The sequence below is a fragment of the Fragaria vesca genome, linkage group LG3 (genome assembly GCF_000184155.1).
Source record: "Fragaria vesca subsp. vesca linkage group LG3, FraVesHawaii_1.0, whole genome shotgun sequence".
Taxonomy (NCBI): Eukaryota; Viridiplantae; Streptophyta; class Magnoliopsida; order Rosales; family Rosaceae; genus Fragaria; species Fragaria vesca.
This window is the reverse complement of record NC_020493.1, coordinates 6908435-6931128: the sequence shown is the minus strand read 5'-3', so window position 1 is coordinate 6931128 and position 22694 is coordinate 6908435. Positions and strand designations below refer to the sequence as shown.

At 36.9% G+C, this 22694-nt stretch overlaps 4 protein-coding genes and 1 pseudogene across 10 annotated transcripts; 4 read left to right on the top strand and 1 right to left on the bottom strand.

The window, feature by feature from the left end:
• The first annotated feature begins 985 nt into the window (after nucleotides 1–985).
• On the top strand, nucleotides 986–2924 carry LOC101295603. Its single transcript, XM_004293819.1, has 3 exons — nucleotides 986–1123; nucleotides 2243–2392; nucleotides 2515–2924. Exons 1-3 carry the CDS (start codon nucleotides 1112–1114, stop codon nucleotides 2791–2793), a joined length of 441 nt encoding a protein of 146 aa, XP_004293867.1. The 5' UTR covers nucleotides 986–1111; the 3' UTR covers nucleotides 2794–2924.
• A 575-nt stretch (nucleotides 2925–3499) lies between these two features.
• Nucleotides 3500–7263, top strand: LOC101303022 (annotated as a pseudogene). Its single transcript, XR_184368.1, has 5 exons — nucleotides 3500–3996; nucleotides 4142–5240; nucleotides 5360–5665; nucleotides 5914–7063; nucleotides 7192–7263. The product of XR_184368.1 is annotated as a TMV resistance protein N-like (transcript).
• Nucleotides 7264–7300: 37 nt separating this feature from the next.
• LOC101314923 lies at nucleotides 7301–9097 on the top strand. Its single transcript, XM_004293800.1, has 3 exons — nucleotides 7301–8174; nucleotides 8264–8347; nucleotides 9041–9097. Exon 1 carries the CDS (start codon nucleotides 7310–7312, stop codon nucleotides 8087–8089), a length of 780 nt encoding a protein of 259 aa, XP_004293848.1. The 5' UTR covers nucleotides 7301–7309; the 3' UTR covers nucleotides 8090–8174; nucleotides 8264–8347; nucleotides 9041–9097.
• A 1260-nt stretch (nucleotides 9098–10357) lies between these two features.
• On the bottom strand, nucleotides 10358–13320 carry LOC101297221. Of its 5 annotated transcripts, none has more exons than XM_004293827.1 (4): nucleotides 13141–13300; nucleotides 12913–13034; nucleotides 11399–11465; nucleotides 10358–10691 (listed from the first exon to the last, which is right to left on the bottom strand). In XM_004293827.1, the coding sequence occupies exons 1-3, from the start codon at nucleotides 13293–13295 to the stop codon at nucleotides 11446–11448; spliced, it is 297 nt and encodes a 98-aa protein (XP_004293875.1). In that variant the 5' UTR covers nucleotides 13296–13300; the 3' UTR covers nucleotides 10358–10691; nucleotides 11399–11445. The 5 variants fall into 5 exon arrangements, with proteins under 5 accessions (XP_004293875.1, XP_004293876.1, XP_004293874.1 ...); XM_004293829.1 differs by lacking the exons at nucleotides 10358–10691; nucleotides 11399–11465 and adding exons at nucleotides 11803–11999; nucleotides 12122–12171; XM_004293828.1 differs by lacking the exon at nucleotides 11399–11465 and having other exon boundaries at nucleotides 10414–10691.
• Nucleotides 13321–18650: 5330 nt separating this feature from the next.
• LOC101291901 (protein DEHYDRATION-INDUCED 19-like) lies at nucleotides 18651–21737 on the top strand. 2 transcript variants are annotated; one of them, XM_004293807.1, is made up of 6 exons: nucleotides 18651–19047; nucleotides 19142–19281; nucleotides 20110–20187; nucleotides 20301–20376; nucleotides 20497–20584; nucleotides 21237–21737. In XM_004293807.1, the coding sequence occupies exons 1-6, from the start codon at nucleotides 18963–18965 to the stop codon at nucleotides 21343–21345; spliced, it is 576 nt and encodes a 191-aa protein (XP_004293855.1). In that variant the 5' UTR covers nucleotides 18651–18962; the 3' UTR covers nucleotides 21346–21737. The 2 variants fall into 2 exon arrangements, with proteins under 2 accessions (XP_004293855.1, XP_004293854.1); XM_004293806.1 differs by having other exon boundaries at nucleotides 18712–19047; nucleotides 20301–20584.
• Nucleotides 21738–22694: the final 957 nt, after the last annotated feature.

Genomic DNA, 22694 nt, shown 5'->3' with positions numbered 1-22694 from the left:
CCTGCCACCAATTTCGTTTTCAGAGACTTTGAACCTGCAATTTGTGAGTACATGAAATCAATGGCATACCAGATCTGGACGAGAACCGAACCAAACTTGCTCTTAGAATAGGCAAATATGTACGAGTACCTGATATTGCAGGCTTTTTACAGCCTCATATATTAACCCCACGTCCTCCATTTTTGCTCTAGCTTGGTCCCATATTATTACCATGAATGATAGTCTTATATAGACGACAAGGCTAAACAGCTGCAACCACTTTTCTATTTCTTGGAAATGTCGATGTACTTCAAAGCTAATACTGCAGAGTTGATTAATGATTACCATTTGAAACATTTTCTAATTTGATGTAAAATGTGGAATTTCATTAGTTTGAACATGAACATGGAACTTTAGAATAGCGGATTACTGCAATTCTGTTTTTCAATGATTGTGTTTGTTCATAAACAGCACTCGATCTTCTACCTTGATCACGATTAGTTAGTTATCCTATTACCGTTGCCATAATTGCACTGCAATTCTAAATTAAGGTTAACATGTCATGATCATCAAACTTGAAGCATCAAAGTTCCGAGTGAGCGTTTTGAGAAAATGAAAAGGGTAGAAGAGATTGCTCAACAGCTTCAACCCCCCTAATGTCTCCTAATAAATATATATCGTTTCCCATGTCTAAATTATCCCACCTAACTAGCTATAACCATCTGATGTTTCCTCATGCTAATTCAGAATAATCAACTTCATGTTCTTGCACGAAAAGAAAACACCAAAGAGATGAAAGCCTTGTGATTATAAAATCTTAAATTACTTGGTTGGTGAACTTAATTGGTGGTTAAACTGTTGGTTCTGTTCCTGTAGTGGTAACTATAAAATGCTTAAGCAAGTTAAACTTAAATTTAAGCGTAAATTAAGAAAGAAGAGGTAGTGTGAATTTGCAGATAAATTAAAGGCTTCAGTGAACATCGAGGTAGGACCCGAGCTCATTCATCTGCTGATGTAATCTTTTGTTAAGGAAGAATACATAACTGGGTAGTAGTTTATTATCTCCATAGACTATTTCTTAGTGTGCTGAGATTTCCTCTGAAAATCAACTTCTTCTCTAGCTCTTCAAGCCATGGTCACAGAGGTAACTTTGAACCTTGACACTGCAAGTTTTATATGTTACTAGTTCTAGAATGATTTCGTTTAAACATTCATCTCAAGTTTCTTCACTGTTAGATAATTCTACATTTCTACCTTCATATGAATATAGTTGGTTAATTTTCAGTATGAGAACTGAAACTTTGTTTGCCTCTGGTGGTTCAAGTCTAGGTCGCAGTCCCATTATTATTGCTGTTGAATGGGTTCTTGGTGAAATTCTGAGAAGCTTGTCTAGTTTCACTGCCTCTCTTTGGTTGTGGCTACTGAGATTTTTTTGATGTGTTTTAAAGAACATGATGTTTTCAGTGTTCTGGGTTGTGATACTTCTGCATCAGCAAACCCTGCTCTTATATGGGAAGTTAGAATAGTAGCAAGAAGAAGGATATAGTGTTAGAAAAATCTTGGTTTATGATTTCAAAAAGACTTACTCTGTCATAAATCAATGCCCTTATGCTTTCAGTGGTTCTGTGAAACATACTAGAGATTAGAGATCTTATGTTGAGGTTCAAAATTTCCCCTAGTTGGAATCTGCGTAGTATGGAAATGTTAAATTTTTTTTTTTTTTTTTTTTTTGAAAGGGGTTTATGGAAATGAAAATTAATCCCAGGAAAATCTTTTAGCACTGGAATCTCAACAAGAAAATGTTTTGTGTTGATGTAATGTCATGATCATAATTGGTCTAACCATGTGGTCTCCTCACCTTTGTGCAAGTAGGCAGTCCATGCCAAATTATACATAGTGCTTCTCTTGTTTTATTGTTAGCACAGTATGATCTTTCCCCAGAAACCTATTCTGATTAGTGGTAAATATTTCATTAGAAATTTAGTGGAGCTTTTGACTGGGCAGGTAGACCTAAACAATGGCAATAGTTTAAAGGTCAACTACCCCCTATGATCGATCACCTAATATGATCATTAAATAATCACCCTCTTGAAGCTAAGAAACTTGATCTCTCCCGGCTGCTCTTATGAGTTTAAAGTTCTGTTATACTGTAGAAACTGGAAATTCGAGTTCTGCCTAGGCTTCTACATCGTATCAGTTTCTCATCGCCTTCTACCCCAAGTTACTTAACAAACTAAGAATGTTTGAATTGTTAATTTTGTAGGATCATGAAATGCATCATGGATGGCCTCTTGGGCTTGAGATTATGAGTTTAAGGCTTGGACTGGGGGAGAGCTTACCAGCTGATGTTACAAGACACCATGTACCTTCAACTAGTTTCACCTCATTTTCATCTTCAAACCTTGACACTGAGGTAATGTTAAGTTTTAACCATAGGCGCCAGCCACTATCATTGTTCACACTCCTATACATTTTACATGTTTCAATACTAATCTGATCTGTTGGTGCTGCTGTTATTATGAAACCAATTAGCAGTCTACAGCATCCTTTTTCCAAGACCACAGCATGTCACTAGGCCGGCTAATTGGGATTCGAGCCAACGATAGAGGGCGCTTGTACTACTCGAATCCAACTAGATTCGATGAACATGACAGGGTTTCTCTAAAAGCTAGTTCGCGAAATTCTGATGTCTCAAGAAGACATCAAGTAGACATGTCTAGACGGATTTGCTTACCGCTGCTGCTTGGTGCTCTTGTAAAGATAAGCAGGAGTAAGAACAAGTCTAAGAAGCCAAAGTTTGAAGGGAAACACTAAAATCAGTTTGTGTAGAAAATGAGTTGCTCATTGTAACTGCTGCAAAGTTCACAGTTGATATGTTGATAATTGAGAGGATTCTTGTCCTTGAGTTCTTACCCAAATTGCTATGTATACCATATGCCTTACTCAATTTCTTTGGTACAAATATATGTCCTCTGCTCTAAATAATGAGAAAGTTTGACATCCTAATTGTCATACTAGGTGATTTTAGCTAACTCGATATGATTTTTCTCTTTGTTACCTAAATGAGAGAGAGTAAATGTCGCAACCTTGACACATTACCGAACACATTATCATCTCATTTTGATTCTAAAATATAATACAAGTAGAAAACGTTACATCACATTGCTTTGTTTTAACCACTACAGGTGGTCAAATTGGTAAGAGTCTAGGTGTGAAACCCCCATACCCAGGTTTGAATCCCAGCCGACGTTAATTTGAGTTAAATCTCAATTTATTCTTGGTGGCTAGAGGGGAAAAAGTGTGCTGACAAGATCTATCAGCGCGGATTAGTTTCTGCGCCTGAAAAGTATACCGTCGTTGATACTACTAAAAAAAAAAAAAAAACATTGTTTTGTTTTATGGGAAATAAACATAGATCGGTGATCACCGTTCAATTTCTCATCAAAACAGGCCCTATTCAAAAAAATAAATAAAAACCGGGGACTGGACTGTGTAGACTTTCTCACACTCACAGCTTTGAATGGCGATTATTAGAGAAGCCTCTTCTTCTGCTCCTCCTCCTTCCACCCATCCATGGAAATACCATGTCTTTTTGAGTTTCAGAGGTGAAGATACCCGCAACAACTTCACAGGCCATTTGTGCAGTGCTTTGCGTCACAAGGGAATCAACACATTCATGGATGACGAGCTCAGAAGAGGAGAAGATATCTCTACAGCGCTTCTCCAAGCAATCGAAGAGTCGAAGATATCAATCGTTGTGCTCTCTGAAAACTATGCATCCTCCAAATGGTGCTTGGATGAACTCGTCAAGATCCTCGACTGCAAAGAATCAAAACAGCAACTGGTCCGGCCAGTTTTCTTCAAAGTCGATCCCTCGGATATACGAAATCACAGAGGCAGCTTTGGTGAGGCACTTGCATACCTTGAATACAAGTTCAAGGATAACATGGAGAAAGTGCAGAAATGGAAGGCAGCTCTTACAGAAGCGGCAAATTTGTCTGGGTGGACTCTATCAGAGTAATCTTTAAATTTCATTATCAATTTCCTTATTGCTTTGACCAATTATATTGTCAAGTTATACAGATGAATGATCAATGAAATACACAGTTAACTTCAAAGAAGATAGTATTCTTGATTAATGTTGTTTATTTTAAATTCTCAGCCAGTGTTCTGAATCCAGTGCTATTGAAAAAATCATTGAAGAGATTTCAGAGCAAGTCATAAACAGTACATATTTGGATGTGGCCAAGTACCCAGTAGGGATGAGAGCTCGTGTGCAAGAGATCCATAAGCTTTTAGGTGCTCCAGGAAGAGATGTTCATATGTTAGGGATATGGGGGGTTGGTGGAATAGGCAAGACAACAGTTGCCAGAGCTGTCTTTAACTCAATCGCTCATAAATTTGATGGGTGTTGTTTTTTAGAAGATGTTAGAGAAAATTCAAAGGGAGCTAGAGGCTTAGTCAAACTACAAAAGATACTTCTCTGTGAAATTCTAAGGGGAACAAAATTGGAGGTGGCCAATGTAGCTAGAGGTATCACTATGATCAAGGAAAGGTTGCAATACAGAAGTGTTCTCTTGGTTCTTGATGATGTGAATGGCATGGATCAGTTAGACAACTTAGCTGGTCAATGTAGTTGGTTTGGTAAGGGTAGTAAAATCATCATAACAACGAGGGATAAGCAATTGCTGAGAGGTCATAGTGTTGATTTAATATACGAGGTTCAAGGATTGGCTCGAGGTGAAGCTCTTGAGCTTTTTTGTATGAATGCCTTTAACAGATGTCGACCTTTGGATGGTTATGCAGAACTCACAGAACTTGCAGTACGCTATGCTCAAGGCCTTCCATTGGCTTTGGTTGTTTTAGGTTCTTCTCTATGCAATGAAAACGTAGAGCTGTGGGAAGCTGCATTAGATGGTTTCAAAAGTAGTAAAATTCAAGATGTTTTAGAAATTAGTTACAATGGATTGGATGACAGAGGGAAGGAAGCTTTTCTTGACATTGCATGTTTCTTTAAAGGTGAAAACCGAGAATGTGTGACAAAAACACTAGAAGCTTGTGGCAGCAAAAGGTATGTTATTAATGTGCTCATAGAAAAGTCTCTCATTAGTATTAGATCCGGGGGTGACATTATTTGGATGCATGACTTGCTAGAAGAAATGGGTAAAGATATAGTTCACAGACAGTCACCCAATGACCCTGGAAAGCGTAGCAGGTTGTGGTTTCATGAAGACGTTTACCGTGTTCTAACAGATAATACGGTAAGTGCATTTCAAATCCTCAACTTGAATTATTTTTGGTTAAAATCCTAAAACATTCAGAGAATATGAAACTTAATTATTTGAGAAAGAGTGTTAATACTATTGCATTTTCATTTCAGGGAACCAACAACGTTAGAGGCATTAAGGTGAAGCTACCTGAGCATTCAGGTGTTGTATGCTTTAGTGGCACCACTTTCTCTAACATGCGAAACTAGACTGTTTATATACCGTGCTGGAAGCTATTCTGGAGTTGTTGATAATATGCCAGATAGCTTGAGGGTAGTTGATTGGCCTGACTGTCGCTTACAAGTTTTGTCATCCAATCTTCCAAGAGAACTTGCTCTACTCAATATGCCTAGGAGTCGCATCACAGTATTGGGAAATGGACTCAAGGTATGCTCTTTTGGATCGTTTCACATATTTATGTCTTGCATATCATATTTTCTGTCTCGTCCAATATCTAATACTTTTTTTTCCTTTTCTCCCAGCATCTGAAATATCTGACATCAATAAATCTAAGAGATTGTCAATACCTAACAAAAGTCTCAGACTTATCTGGAGTCCCAAACTTACAATGCTTGGATCTAGCGGGCTGTAAAAATTTAGTTGAAGTGAATCCTTCTGTTGGATTCCTTGATGAACTTATCTATTTGATTCTTTGGAACTGCCCTAGGCTTGAGGCTTTTCCAACGGAAGTTAGTTGGAAATCCATGAGGGAGGTTCAGCTTGGTTATTGTCCGAGGCTTAAGAACTTCATAAACATTGTGCATAAGATGGAATCTATTAGAGAATTGAATCTATATGGAAGTGGCATAAAAGAACTCCGTTCATGGATTGGATATTGCACTTCCTTGGAAGTTTTGAATTTGCTTGGAACTCCAGTCAGACAACTGCCTTCAACAATTGGGTATTTAACATCCTTGGTGAAACTGGAAGTGTCCGAAACTCTCATTGAAGAACTGCCTTCAACGATTGAAAATCTTACTTCTTTAAGAGACTTGAAGCTGTCTGAAACTCTCCTCAAACGATTCCCATCATCGATTGGGAGTCTCACATCCTTGGTGAAATTGGACGCGTCTGAAACTCTCATTGAAGAACTGCCTTCATCAATTGGGTGTCTCACTTCTTTAAGACAGTTCAACCTGTCCAAAACTCCCCTTAAAGGATTTCCATCATCAATGGGGTGTCTCACTTCCTTGGAGGAATTGGATGCCTCTGAAACTCTAATCGAAGAATTGCCTCCATCAATTGGGGATCTCACTTCTTTAAGAGAATTGAATCTGTCTACAACTTCCATCAAAGAATTGCCATCATCAATCGGTAACCTCACTTCCTTATTTCAATTGAATGTGTCCAAAACTCCCATTAAAGAACTGGCTTCATCAATTGGTTGTCTCACTTCCTTACTGAAATTGGACGCTTCTGAAACTCTCATTGAAGAATTGCCTTTGTCATTTCGATATCTCATTCGCCTTCAACATTTAAAACTAAAAGGATGTGCCAACCTTACAAATGTGTCGCACAGTGTTTATGGAGGGCTGCAACATTTAGAAGGACTAGACCTCTCTTGGTGCCCTAAACTGGTTACATTTCCAAGAATGATGAGCACATTGGTTTCATCTAGTGCAGAATCACTTCCTCTGATGCTTCAAAACAATTCAAACAATGGGCATGATGATTGTGGTCGATTATTGTTTCCCCAGCTAGGGTGTCTACGTTTTGAAGAATGCAAATTATCAGTCTCTGATTTCCTTTCGGATCTTGACTGTGTGTCCACATTAGAGATACTTAATCTATCAGGAAGTAGTTTTGATAGCCTTCCGGCATGCATCTGCAAATTTCGTATGTTGTATATTCTTGATTTGGGTGGTTGCAAGAAGCTTCGAGATATTTCAGAACTTCCTCCAAATATAGAATGCATAAACCTGGATAACTGCGTATCATTGGAAAGATTTTCAAAATTGTCAAATGTACTGCAACAGAAAGACACTCTGGGACTTCTTTGGAGGATGCACTTGTCTAATTGCCTTATACTGGTAGAAAATCTTGGGATAGACCTGGTGTCAAAGATGGCCAAAGCATTACTGAACCAGGTATTCCATCTCTCTAGATACGTGTATGTGGACGACTGTTATATTATACTTCCGAGTCTCCAGGGAATTGAAGTTCCAAAATGGTTTGATTCAGGTAAGGTGGACATAATTGTGCTTCCTGGTCATGAAACTAAGTCTGATATATGTCAACTCTTGATCAAAATCCCTAGGTCTTTGAAGGGAAAGAGAATAGGATTGGTTGTCTGTGTAGTATTTGAAATTACCCAAAACTTTTCTGCTGGTTCTTGTGGTTGCACGGCCACGTTCGTGATTGATAATGTCCGGCATGCTGGCAAAAAGCGAATCTATTTTGATTCAAAAGGGGAGTTATTAGCTCACAGTAATGTATGTGTGTGCCTCTCATGTATTGATTTCAAGGAGCTAAAGGTGGTGGATGTGGTTCGAGTGATTTTTCGTATGTCTAAGTCAGATGCCCCAGGGTTGGTCCTAAAAAGTTTTGGGATCCACCTGGCTATGCAAGAAACTGATGATGATCACATAAGTGGTGAAGACTTGGCACTAGAAAGATATAGGCCGATCGATGCTAGCATTTCTGATTTTGACAACGAAGAAGGGGCAGCTGTAGCATCAATTGAATCAGATGACAGCAATTCCGGGGAAGTACATGATGATCATCATTACGTGGAACAAGGACAAGATCATGAATCTCATCGTCCTCCAAAAAGATTTGAATACTTGGCAATAGGAAGAGCAATGTTAGCATTTCTGAGATGCTTTGGAATTACCTGCTTGTGATCGTGGTCTAGCCTCCCAGCCAGCTAGCAACAAATACAAATTGAAGCCTTGAAGTACACTATGATCATTAATAGTCGGATCTCAGGTATTAATATTCCATGCACATGCGTAAACTCTAAATCTGAATTGTGATAGTTTTTCACTGACTTGCTTTCTCTGCATTGTCATATTTAGAGGAAGCTTTTATTTTGCCAATGTCGGTCTTGAAGGATGGCGGTTGATGTTGAGAGGCAGAGGAACCAATTAATCTGGACTCAGGTGATGGTCAACTCTAGATCAACCCACACAAAAAGGATGGGTTTGTTCTTCAATATCAATTGATGTTTCCTTATTGTTTGCTGGCTTTTAGTGCCCTTATGTTTATCACAAGTGACGGTGATATAATGTTATATATCTGCAAGCACTGATAAGTTAACATCACACATCATATCCTAGCAGTATTAAATAGTAGGAAAATTCATAAATGACATGAAATTTTGATCTTCCCAACTAAACTAGGCAAACTACCTAAACTTAAAAGAAAGAAAATGGCTCTTTAGAATGTGTGAATGTGCAGCACACCAGTTGTGGCAGACTGGCAGCCTGAACAACTGTTTTGATTTCAGCAGTGATATAGATTATACTACTCTGCTCCTCTACAGATTTTGAGTTGATTCTATATCGAATATCCATATTAGTCTCATCTTAATTATGGACCTTGTGGTTGAAATACAATATAAATTGAAAGATCAAAAGTAGATAGACAAGTATCAGTGGTAATATTCTCACACAGTCGTACTTAATTAGGAGTTCTAATTGGAGAGATATCTTATTTGACGCTTTAACAGACTCGTCTAACATTTCGTAGTGTATGTCACACACATTACACAGTGTATGTATTGTTTGCCCTTTTCAAACATACTTGGCAAAATACTCTTTTAATTAAATGTTTCTATGCTTCTAAACTTGCAGGCATGATTTTGAGTCTCAACCAATGCATCCAGAACGTAGTGGACGAGATGATTCAATATGGTGTGGAGCTTATCAGGATAACTTACAAAATGCTGGGTAATATTCATCTCAATCGGAAAATGGATATGACAAATGAGGGTCTTTGATCTAAGGATAGTTTCATGTCCCTGTTGTGCTTCCTGTAAAACCTTGGTCAGCGGTTATGTAAAAGTTAAATAACAGCTGGACCAGTGAGGCTTATTAAGTAAATGTTCAGAACAGATTGATGGCTGATCTGAAAGGCGAAATGTTTTTGAGAGGTTTTCATCCTCGTAGGCATGTTGTATCAGTTTGTGTTGAACATCAGTAAATAATATAACCATATATTGTTTCAAACATGGATTTCGTCTTCTATTTCGGCAGCATAGAATGATTGACCATTGTTATTGATTCTGATTGCAGCATTGCCTGATCTAACAATTCAAGCGACTATTGTTATAGATAAAGTTGCAGATGTGTATGTGTATATATATATATATATATGAGCAGACATCATCCTCTGTAGTCTATACATAAAAGAACTTATCTAGTTTTTGGGGTAACAAAAAATTTAGTGATACAGATACATGATTTTTTTAATTTTTATTTTTTGGTGTCAAAAGTTCATACACATATGCTGCTGACACACAATATGGAATAGGCAGTTTCACAGTAATCTCAGAAAGCAAAAACGAAATCAAAAGAGAGGCGACGTTACCTTGAGAGGGGTTGATGGAGAATTCTCGAGGATTTGAAAGGAGGCGACTAGAACTCTAGAAGAAGAGGAGGTGAGCAAAGTAGTAGATTTTAGTTTGGGCTAGTTGGGCCTTCAGGCCCATATTCAAAGTGTATAGGGTTTTGTTACTGATGAATGCATTAGCTACTCTTCGTCTGAATGAAGTTTTCCTCGATAATTGTCTCATGGCAAACATCCTCACTGTTTTGTTTGTTACTTGAGAGCTTGACCTTGCATCGTTGCTGCAGGATGGATAGCGATTCATATCTGGATTTTGATCTTCCTGTTGCCGGTGATCGCCTAACTGATCTGAACGTGTTACAGTTTGTGTATGAAACCAACGTGGAGATTTCAGCACTAAATCTTGCCTCCTTGGAGTTCATTGCGCATTTTGGTTGCAGGTTTTCTTCATACAAAGTTCACGCTTAGCATTGCTTGAATTAGCAGCTAACCAACTTATGGAAATCTCAAGAAACTGAACTTGGATGTTGACCTAGATGGACGGAGAAGGCAAGACGAGGATGTTGATGTCAATTGTGTGCTGGATCATGCTCTAGGCTCTTGCTGTTTAATTATTAACATACTTGCGATCAAGACAATTTACACCATTTCTAACATTAGAATGCAATGTACAATTTGCTTATTATGATCTACACAAACAGATCAGGAAGAGGCGGGAAGAGCTCATCCTTAATATGCATCCATAAGTTCAACCTCAATCTCATTGGGATTGGAAAATTATAAATCCATACAAGATTGAACACACCTATTCCTCAAGTGACTAATGTCTATCGATTTCAAAATAAAGAAACGCCTCGAGAAAGTCTTACAAACTCCATTGAAATTGATGAAAACTACGACCAATGCTCTGCATCCCAACGGATAACAATCATCCATCTACAACACAAGAACAGAAGATAATTTTATGGACTTGAATTTGCAACCGTTTTGACCATAAGTTGCAGTTAAGATTCAAACAAACAAAGTGTACTGAGATAAGAACTTTATTCTATTATTTGCTACCAAGTAAAAAGTAAATTTGACAACTGAACTTTATAGGCAATGTAAAACATAAGTGCAACTTTAAGTCTCCAAGCCAAACTCTGAAGTCTGCTAATTAGGAATCATCGTTGCCTAAACAACGAAACAGTGGAAGTCAAAGGGAGCTCAGGAAAGATTTAAAAGGAGAAGGTGGCAGCACCAGGAAGAATACAATTAAGTGAATTAACTCCAGCCACTTATCCTTTCGATGTTCTCATCTCGAAAATAATTACTGTAATGGCATGTACCAAAATTATTCTACGACCATAAAGTACAATCACTCAACTACCCTGTGAAGTAATTAAAGGAAATCCCACATTAAGGGCAAATTTTTGCTGTGGAAGCAACCCACTAGACGTGAGTGCAGAAAACAATCAAATCATTTCATCAGAGAATGCAATGCAGAACCATTGGTTAACGTGAATTTATATTGTACATAAGTGCAAGATATGTCTTCATCACCATCATACTACTACAGACAGGTTATCTTTTCCACCTTGTCCAGCTATAGAGACTCACAGAATCATCTAACAAAACCCTAGTAGAAAGCTGAATTTTACCACCTTGTCTTAGGGCGCAATTACATAACGCTCGAACCCTCTGATATTCATCATACATCATCATTGCAAGCTGAGTGAATAGAACAAATTAGTATTGTTATTGTTATTATTATTACTATCTCTAGCTATATGATTATACTGACATGAATAACAAAGACAATAAAAAATTCAGCTAGGATTTCCACATTGGACTACCCTTCTACAATTTCATTCAAAGTTTCAGTCTTCATATCAGCAGAAAATAGCACATATCATACTAATGAAATCCAACTTACATAGACACACAAATCTGAAATTTACTTTTACGCATAAACGCAAAACTCTGCAAGATAATGTCTACTACTTGAATTACAGATTAAAGTTCAAACGATATACTGAATGTAAACACGACTATGTTAACCAAACAAAAAACACAAAATCAACAATTGGTATAGGTGATACAGAAAACAAATTCTTAAAATTTTATTGTAATTTTAAGTCGAGGGTCTTCTCATCTGGTCTATTGGAGAACAGTTACCAATTAACACTCTCAAAAGTTGACAACAAAAACAAATCCAAATCACTCCATATTTGATGCTTGATCCTCATCTAGTCTTGTCTTGCCCTACAAAAGACAAAGCACATGCATTCTTTCATTGTGCAAGACAGTAAAAATACAGAGAAAGATGGGATCACCCAATGAAAAGAATGAATTTTGAAAAAGAAGGCAAAAAGATGGTCTCACACATTTAATGTCCTGGCAAAACTTCCGCTCATCATCATCTAACATCACCCCCCTTCTCAGAAAAAGAAAAAAGAAATGGCATTTGAGGGAAAAACAATTAGACCACCTAGATTGTAGGCAAAAGTTATAATTTTGGCAAGTAATTTTCTTGTTTCTGTTGCACATAATGCAAAACTCTATGTAATTAAAATGTAAACCTAAGTATTGCTAAAAGGGTGTGTTCTTGATCAGTCTAATTCAGGGAGGTTTTTAAATCTTTTATAGAGGCCCGCCTGGCTGTCAAAATGCTTGAAGATGATCATAGGAGGCTAAACAAAGGAAATCACTTTATTTATTCTCTACCAATTCTCATCCCTTACTGTTCCCTTCCGGGCATAAATATCTATAGTTCACTTCTATATATCACTGAAAAGAAATCATAAAAAGACTAAATGAAAAGTATGGAATCACTAAAGGAAAACCCTGTTTCACTCTGCAACTCGAACAAATTCAAGTCTCAGACCGTAACCAAATAATTCATTTGTGTATATTAGTAGTCTTTCTAGTCTGATTGTCGTCTACAATTCACAGCCTTGATTTTGACTTCACTGACTCCAACTTTCAAGCCGGCACAACTTATAATGTATACAAAACGAAACGAGATTGAACACTCGGCAAGTAAATAAATTCATTACACAGCATATACTACCTCAGCATTTTCCAATTCCAATTCCACAAACAACACATTTCAGCAAACACCAACCAAACTTTTTCGAATTCCACAAAATCAACTCAAATGCAAAAGAGGGAATACCTTCAGGGGTCCAACCGTAGGAGCGTTGCGAAACGGAGAGCATGGAAGTGAGCAATGCAGAGGCTGTGGCAGTATGGTAGGGAAGCAACGTCTCCACGCAGCAGCTCAACTCCACAGGCGACCTTCACAAGCTCAATCAAACAAGATTTTCAATAATGTTAAAACTGAAAATGAAGAATCGTAACAGAAACAGAATCAGGGTTCAGGGTTTTAGGGATTTTGATGTACCTGAAAAGGGCGTGAGAGATGGGGTTTTTGTTTTGCTTGGGGATGCTGAATGGTGCGGCGGCGGGTTTGGGTCGGGCTGCGGAGGCGACCCGAGAACCCAGGATGGTTCTGGCGGCGGCGGAGCGGAGCATAGACCTGGCGGCGAAGGAGACCATGGCTTTTAGGGGTTTTAGAATCGGCGACTGTGAGAGTGTAGAAGAGACTGAAGAGGTTTTGGGATGTTTGGGGGTCGGAATCTTGTGTGTTTGGGTGTATATTTGCCAGGTGGGCGCGGTTTGGTTCGGATTGATTTGAGGCTCAAACCGCAACCGAATTATTTTTTTCGGTTTTACAATATTTCAAACCGCTTTTTTGGTTTTAGAATATTTCGGTCACAAAATTTTTCAGTGCAGTGCAGGTCGGTTTCAGTAGAGACCAATTTATTTATTTCAAAAAGGAAATGATGTTTGATCTCAAAAAAAAAACAACAAAGAAGGGATGTCCAAATTTTTGCATAACAATTCCTGTAAGATATGAACAAATTTTAAATGCATTTAGAGTCCATCCAAATCTACAAATTTCATCCAAATATCAATTAACTAACCAAAACACCTTATTTGATCACTTAATAAATCAATATATATCAATTATCATGCAAACACAACAACTTGCAAAAACTACAAACTTGAACATATATGAATTATTTATATATTACAAACCAAATTCAATCAATGAAAAAATAAAATAAAAAAATAAAATTGGCATTCGATGCGGTTCGGTTTTATACAGTTCGGTGCGGTGTGACCATAAAACAACACCATTTTAATTCGGTGCGGTTACCGAATCATTTTTTTCGGGCCAATTCGGGTTGGTAACCATATTTTCGGTGCAAAATGCCCACCCCTATTATTTGCTACCATGTCTGAGCCATGTGGCATATTATTATTTGAGGGTTCTAATGAGGACCATTTAGTTGAAGACTTTTCCATTAATTGATTTATTACACTCACTTTTCAATCACATTTTTTAATCTCAACCGTTTAGTTTTTAGGTCTATACTTCTACAAATTTTCAGTCAAATTGGTCATCGTTAAATAACCGTTTAGTCTTAACGATTTTCAATTTGAATGAAAATTTGTAGAGATAATCTACTCATATATATATCTACAAACTACACGGTCGAAATATGAATATGCGATCGAAAAATAGGTGAAACGACTAAGTCATCAACTAATCCTCAACTTAATGCATGGTCCTCATTAGAACCACTCTCCTGTGAAACTTAACTCTGTTAGGTTTTTGAATATGTTAGCATTTTGTTTAATTGATTTTGATAGATCTCTTCTACATGTTCTTGGTGAAGTGAAGTAAATTACTAGTCAAAAAATTTGACCTAGTGTTTATGCTCATTGATTGATTTGGGTAGATATAGAGGTTGTTGTAATCTGTGGAAAGCCTGCCCAATGTTTTCCATGGCAAGAAGGCTTTTACAGACGAAACGACTTTCTTCGGCAAATGTGGAGGCAAAGCCCTATTCTTTTATCTTTCCAGTCCAGTGGCTTGACCTGTAACCAATGGCGAAAACTAAAAAATCTATTGTTTCACGGTAGAACTTCATTTCGCCCCATTTTTTGCCAAAATGGAGAAGAGAGTCGGTTTTTCGCACGAAGAAGCATCAGAGAGGTTGGAGTTGCTACCTTCTTGGTCTATGGACCAAGATTTGCTTTTGTTAGGCCATCTCTAGTAGGAGAGGGTTATTGTAGTACCCCGAAACTTAGCACAAATTATATAGCACATTAAGGCTCTTTAACCTTAGATAGTAATCCAAATATCTTCTAAAATATTCATTTTAGAACCCAATGACTCCAAGTATCATACTTACAAGATAGGTATTTTTATTAAGTATTAGAATTTAAGTAAACTACTTAAATACCTTAACCCGTATTTCTTACATACAATCGATACTAGTGATTGAATTTAAGATTCGTGTTAGTATTGCTTTTATCATGCATACTATTCTAATCTTAAATATTACTAACACATTTACAAGATCTTAAGAAAGGAAAACATCATATTCCTTTACTTATTAGGTTGAGTAGATATATATCTATATATACATATATAAATATTTGTGTATCTATAGATTCACGTCAATACATATATAAGGTATACCTCATATATAGATTCATGCACTAGCTGATTTTTCTTTTACCCCTCTTACTATTTGGTTTTCTTTGTGAACAATCAACCTAACTAGCTAGACTATCACTCAAATTTAATGTTTGGCCTTTTAAGTCAAATAAAATTGCTGGAAATTAATTTACAATGCATGCTTCATGGCCTATTTATACTTGGGAGCTGCAACATCTTTTCTTCACACTCCAAGATCAAACGTAAAGATGATCACAAACTCCCTTAGTTGAATAGAAAAGCTCCCACACCAAAATCATATCCTTCACTCTTTTTCTCTTGAGAAGTTCTCTCTTTGTCAAAGAAGTCCAACCTTGAGTCAATACCAAAACCTTCACTTCACTTCTGAAAATTTAAGAGTAAGTACACATTCCTATACTCTTTTGTCTTTAAGATTATCAAAATGCATAACTAAGGATAAAATGGAAAAGAATATGTTTTCTAGAAACTTATATTTTCGTATATAATTAAATATCACTTTGTAAATTTGATCACAGTATTAGATTCTTCATGAAATATGCTTCAGTTTAGGCCTTTGAATCATTTAAAAAGGTTTGGAAATGAACAAGTTATGGCTAATCAAACTTCCAAACTAATAAACTCGTTGAAAATCCATTACAACTACCACAACTTCAAAATTTCATATCTCACTCATTTCTTAACCATTTTCTACAAACTTTATATCAAATTGAAGCTTAGGATCTCTACTTTAAATCTGGAAAGTTTCAGAAGCAATGATAAAATATAAAGCACGTAAAGACTTAGACATCAAAGGTATTATAAAGGATATCAGCTTTCTGCACTGCTACTGTTTTTCACCATTTCTGGACTCTATGACTTTGAACTGGATTATATGACTGATCTCATTGAATTCCTTATGAAAAATCCTTCGGCATGGACTCCTCACTTGCCTAATTTGGACATAAATTGAATGAGATATGAAAATGATAAGTTGACGGTTCTTTGGACAAGGATTTCCCTCACTATGGGAAATATGACTACTAATTCTTTGACTACTAACTAATATTTCTGTTTATTTAAAGTACATTTACTTTATTGCACTTTTACTTTCAAGTTTATTAAATTGCTTATTTTGTGTATATATTGAGTTATTATAATTTTTAAAGTATATTGATATAAGCTTATATACTTTGTTGGTATTAAAGAAGTTATCTTACTTACTCAAGTTTGCTACACCCTTTTGACGTAATTAAGTTTTGGAAATGTGAAGCCGGGTGATTAGTACTACCCCGTGCTTAAGTGAATTACTGGTAAAAGTGTTTTGTGATTTGTGAAGTTAGCCAGGGCCCTAGTCCCTACAGATAGTGCACTATTATACTTGTAGGAATAAAGTGTCGACCTTGAGTATACATACTCTGGTATTGTCCTCGGTGTGCTGCGGCTTATCCGTGCTTTGGTATAGTGGACCTAGCACGTGATCTTTGTGATTTATTATTAGTTTCCTAAACATTCACATGGATAAATTTATTCACGCTTGCATATGTGTGTGTGTGTGCGCGCATAAATAAGAATCAGTATGAACAAATCAAAATGATTCTTGGTACATTTTTACTTAGTTGTGTTTATTTCTGGTTTCTTATAAGACACATTATTATAAGAATGTAAGTTGTATTTAATGGGTCTGTGTTACTCATGATGCTACACATTTTTGTTTTCAGGTAACGAATAGATGCTTGGGGAATGGGATGAACCTACTAAATAAAAGAATGTTTTCTATTGCTATTTTGAGAATAAATATAATGTCTTATGTACTTTTGCTAAAACTCTCGTATTGTAAAATATTTATGCTTTCGCTTTCTAATAGAAGTATTATTCAGACATATATATTTCTTCTTCTAATAAATTATTCGAGAAAATTCTATTTGTTTTAACTCACGCCGCAAATTCGGGCACCATATTTTCATATAATAATGGTCTCGGTTTGGGGGCGTGACAGTTATATTGGGGCCAGGGCTATAATTTAGCCCTCTAAAATATTATTTTTTATTCATAGACTTCTAAATAATTTTCAATAAGAGAAGGCCAAATTTTAACTCTTTCAAATGTTGTATGATTTCACATTATATTTTTCAATATTTTTCACTTTAAATACGAATATATTGTCACATTGTATCATACGGGTATATATCTTATAATTTCTCACTTATAAATTTATTTTATTATAACATTATTTGAATTTGGACCAAATTACTAATATTTAGATTAACTTTTGAGACAAAATTTTTTTGCATATGTTGTGATTATATTAATAAAATAAGATATCAGCCATTCAGCCATTCAGCCGTATGAATTTTGAGTTGAGAGAATTTACCGGTTGTAATGAGATGAGAATAAAATAATCCAATAGAAAGTTGACAATTGTCATAATTTGAGTCTTCATCGATCAACCAACATGCATACTTTTAGTTTTTTAATTTAATTTGGGACCACAATTTGATTTGGCATGTGCTAACCCTTTGGCCCTTTTGATGACCCTTTGGCCCTCTTCTGAGTTATTGTTAGAGATCAAAATAAGGCCAAAATTTAGGATTTGGCTCTATAGCCTTTGTTACTGGAAATGGCCTTATATGGGGACAGAACCGATCTAGTTTCGTTAATCATATGGAACACACATCACACAAACTCCTGTACAAAACAAGGTCACATAGATCAGGCTTTCCTACATCAAATCTGAAAAACCAAAACCGACTAGTTTAGGAAAAAGAAACATGTAGGTGTGGCAGTTGATATGTTTTCTTTGCCCAAATACTAAATTACCGGCACCCTCCCATTTCTATAACCTTCACGAGTTTCTTCTCACCTACAAATTCAATCAGAATTCTATCCAATTATAACATATATCACAGTTTCGAAACTTGATAGTTTGATTATGAGGTTTATAACAAATAGATAACAACTTTGCAAATAATTTGGTCATGGATTATGAGGTTACTTACACCTCATACTTTTTTCTTTTTTTTTACCCTGAAATGTATTGGCAAGTTCACTCTAGTTCAATGTCAGAATCTCTTCTGTACACTGCATGCAAATACACAATACAATCTCAATCATTCATCGTTGCGACAATCATATATGTATATCAATGTCATAAATCTTAATCATCCATATGCCGTACGTATTAAATACTCTCTACATACGTTACGTTTTGCTATATCGATAGAGAACAAGATAAAGATAACGGTAGGGAGAGACGACTAGATCAACGATAAAGACCACCGGACAAATCGTCGTCGACTCCGACACTCGGTCCTCACCACACAAAACCACCCCTCAAAACAGCCCACCATTTTTATAAACTAAACATAGTCAAGAAAATCTTGTTCTTCTCTCTTTCTCTCTCTCTCTCTCTTTTACCCTCACCTTCGTTATTTCTGATGCTTCCTCCTCCTCATTTTTAAGAAAAACAAGTCAAATATATCCCATTGTATTTTTATATATTATTTCCAGAGCTTCCTCCTCAAATATCTCTACCTCTCTCTGTTTCTGCAGCTCCCTGAGACCAACCAACCACCCTGGAACAATCTCAGAGCAGCTCAAATATAAATAAATCTTGCTAATTTTCTGTTTTTGGAACAAACTGGTTCCGATTTCAAATCCAATACCATAGTATTATTTGATCGAATCGGTTTTCAATGGATTCCGAGTTCTGGACCTCCCGCCTCGCCGCTGCGAAACGTCAGTACACGTTGCAGCACCATCACCAGAGCTCCCACTTAGGTCCGTCAGGCTTGTTGTTACGTTCGTTACATACGGTCAGAAATATATATTGAATCTGATATTTGTGTGTTGTGAACTTGTGATGGTGATGTAGATCGGCTGAGCATGGATGATTTCGAGGTGGAAGACGAGGTCCGACCTGACTTCCCGTGCCCGTATTGCTACGAGGACTTCGACATCGCGTCCTTGTGTGCGCACCTCGAGGATGAGCACACATGCGAATCTAGAGTCACCGTACGTGATTACTCAACCTTCTAATTGCTTCTGAGTTTTTGTTTGCATGAAACTTTCTTGATTTGGTTCGTCAAAGATCTTTGTTCCCGTGTGGGTCAAGATTATTTCCCGAATTAGCAAATTTTATGTTTGACTTTTTGAATTCATCAGAATGCACAGGCACATGTACCTTTGGTTTTGTTGTGTGTGTTTTTTTGGGTGGTTTTTATTGATATCATTGTACAAAGGATCGTAGCTTTTTCCTTGTATATCATATGTTTGAGGCTTTGAGCTAAATAAGTTAGATGGTTAATGCTCTTCTTCCATTGACTCTGATTATGATGAGATTGTTTTGTGGAAAAGGGTTAAAGTAGTGATATGCAGAAACCTCAAACTGGGGAAATTGCTGAATGATTGAATCATGTTAAATAGTCAGTTCAATGATGGTCGGATATGATTCTTCATCATGGCGTCTTTACTATCTTATGTTCGTTATTGAATGCCTTCAGCACTCACCCATATTGTCTTTCACTACTCTTTCATATGAGGTCTACTAGAACTATCATCTATAGTCAAGCAACTCAAATTGTTGGGGAAAAAAAATAAAAAAATTATCGTGTTTAAATATGAGCAGACAAGCTGAATGTTTCTTCATTTGATTAATTTTGTCATTATAGAATCCTCCACACGAGTTATGTCCACTACTCCTGCACTGTGGTTTTAGTTACTTTGTGCCGCTATTTTCCCATATCTAAAATAGATGAAGGCTAGTTGTAACAAATTTCATAGATTTGTTTGATATTTGATGCAAAAAAGACTGAATCTGTATAGACTTTTCTCCTTTTGCAGGTTTGTCCCATTTGCTCGATTAAAGTTACACGGGACATGTTAAGTCATATTACACTGCAACATGGGCACTTATTCAAGATATCCTTGAAACAAGTATTTAAATAATGTGGAGACCTCACTCATTGTTAAATGCCTGCTAACCTTGTACAGAGTTTGATTCGTACTTTAAGTTTCCCTTAACAGAAGATCACTTGCAGAGACGTCGCAGGTTACGTAGAGTTGCTATTCCTAATAGTCAAGCACTGTCTCTCCTTGGCCGGGATCTCCGTGAGGCTCATCTCCAAGTGCTTTTAGGGAGTGGGGGATATCGATCAGAAAATGCTAATGTGTCTAGTGCAGCTACCGATCCATTCCTGTCATCACTTATATTGAATTTCCCTGCATCAGGAGCGGATGAAATTTCAAAATCCGTGGTAACAACTGCTGAGGACACTCCCGCAAAGACTGTGGCTCCCTCACATATATGGAAATCAAGGTACTGTTATCAGAAACTGTGCTTTTCATCAACTTTTAACCCCTTCCATTAACTATTTAAATGTTAGAAAGTGATGCATTGTATATCAGCCTCACACAAACTGAATATTGGTTATTACCTTGTTGCCTCATTCCAATATATTGTGTAATTAGTTCACTTCAAATGGTTCTCTCCATTCTTTCGAGAACTTGTTCTGCATGTTCTGAATTCTCGATGCATCAAAAGTATGGTAAACAGCATCATCAACCTTGGCTCCATAGAATGGAGCAGAGACAGTGCCAAAATTTTGTTTAGATTGAGGATTCAAACCTCTTCAAGGTATACATAGTGCTAGTCCCCAAGGTGATGCCTAGACAATGCTTGAACTAAGTTTGGTGTAATGAGTGAATTCTCCTGTATATGCAAAAGCAAATAATTTTTCTGATCGAGGTTTTTCCTATATTTCTTCACATGCCTAGCTCGTAAAGGATCCATAACTTCTGTATGAGTAATTAGTGTAGTGTCAAGGCTTGATGGTGAAGAGGCTTTTGCCCCATTTTCCAGGCTTAATGCATGCTCAAGCATCTATTTAACTGCTCTTTGGATCTAAATTTTAGCTCTTTCTCTGTTTTTTTTGTCTCTTTCTCTCTCCCCCTGTCTATGTCTCTTGCAGTTTTGATCCTTCCTTGAGTCATGAAGAGAGGGAGAAAAGGATTCAACAAGCTACTGGGAGATCTGGTTTCGTGCAAGATCTGTTTCTCTCTACAATGTTAAGTGACTAATGGAGATAGTAAGTTTTTCGTAATAAAATGAGTTGCTCAAGATGGTGTTAAGGGTTACTTTGTTGGGTGGGATTCTAATGGTTTTACCTTCTAAAACAACCCAAGACATGCCTCCTATGAGTGCTTGGTTGAAATTACTTGTCTTTATTAGCTCCTTTCCTTCAAAGAAACATTTATATTCTTTAGTTAATGGAAAATGATAATTTAACTTGTGATAGTGTAAGTTGCCATGTACATTGCAAATGGTGAATGTGATTTAGTGTAGCAACAAGCCTTAATTGGTTCTTAATGAAGCAAATGAATGGAAAAACGCAAATGCTCCCAACTGTGACGGTGGAAGAAAATTTTCAACCTGAGAACCGAATGTTATTCTGCATCTACTAGTCCAGTTGAAAGAGACTAAAAATAACCGGCATTTCTTTTTGTTGTTTACCGTCTGTTCTGCCTTTGAGATATTACCTGTTTCTGTTGTTGACTTGTTTTCTAAACTGATATTCAAATATGAAAAACACTGTAATTATTGTTAAGATTGAAAGTAGGTTGTATCTTATTATTCACCAAAAGACAAAAGCTAAGTTGTATCTTGAAAGATGCCTAAGATCATATCATTTCAGCCCGGGGACTACTTTCAACTTGGTAAAACAAACACTGAAGTACAGAGGAATGGCTGGTTTAGTATATATTGGGCATGTAATCACATGAATAGGGATGGAGATGAAGAGAAAATGGGGGTGATTCTTATTAACAAGGTCTCACTCTTCAGATTTCATCGGAGCAACGGAGTGTCGACAAGGGCATCAGCAACGATTAGACCAAGCTAGATAGCTAGGCAACATAGTTTTTGTAGAATTATATCAACAGCACCTCAGGCTTAACAAAACGAACAAAGAGACCAGCACATGTATCTTTTAGTGTTGGCCAAAAAATTTTAACAATACAATGCAACGTTCCTTTCTCTTTGGCAAGCAAAATAGAGGAACGCAGCAGCTCTCCTTATCCGCGCAATGTCTCTGGTAAGCAAGGTCATGAGCCACACTCACGCCCATGTCCACGCTATTACAAGTAAACCTAGATTGTTGTGACTCGTCACTTTGAGAAGCTTCTTTCATCACCTAACATAACCGAGGTTGACAATGCATGTGGCAAGAGAGGTCGGCAGTCTGTGACAAGCAAGGGTCATGAGCCCACACCCAAGCTCGTACAAGTAAAGTTAATGTTGGAGATAGTTGGTCCAACACTGGGCCGTTTCGGTTATCCTATAATCACTCCCTAATAGCTTATGGTACCATTGCAAGCGAGATGGTGTTGACTGCCTGAGATGGTGTTGGCCACCATGGACGTTGAGTGGG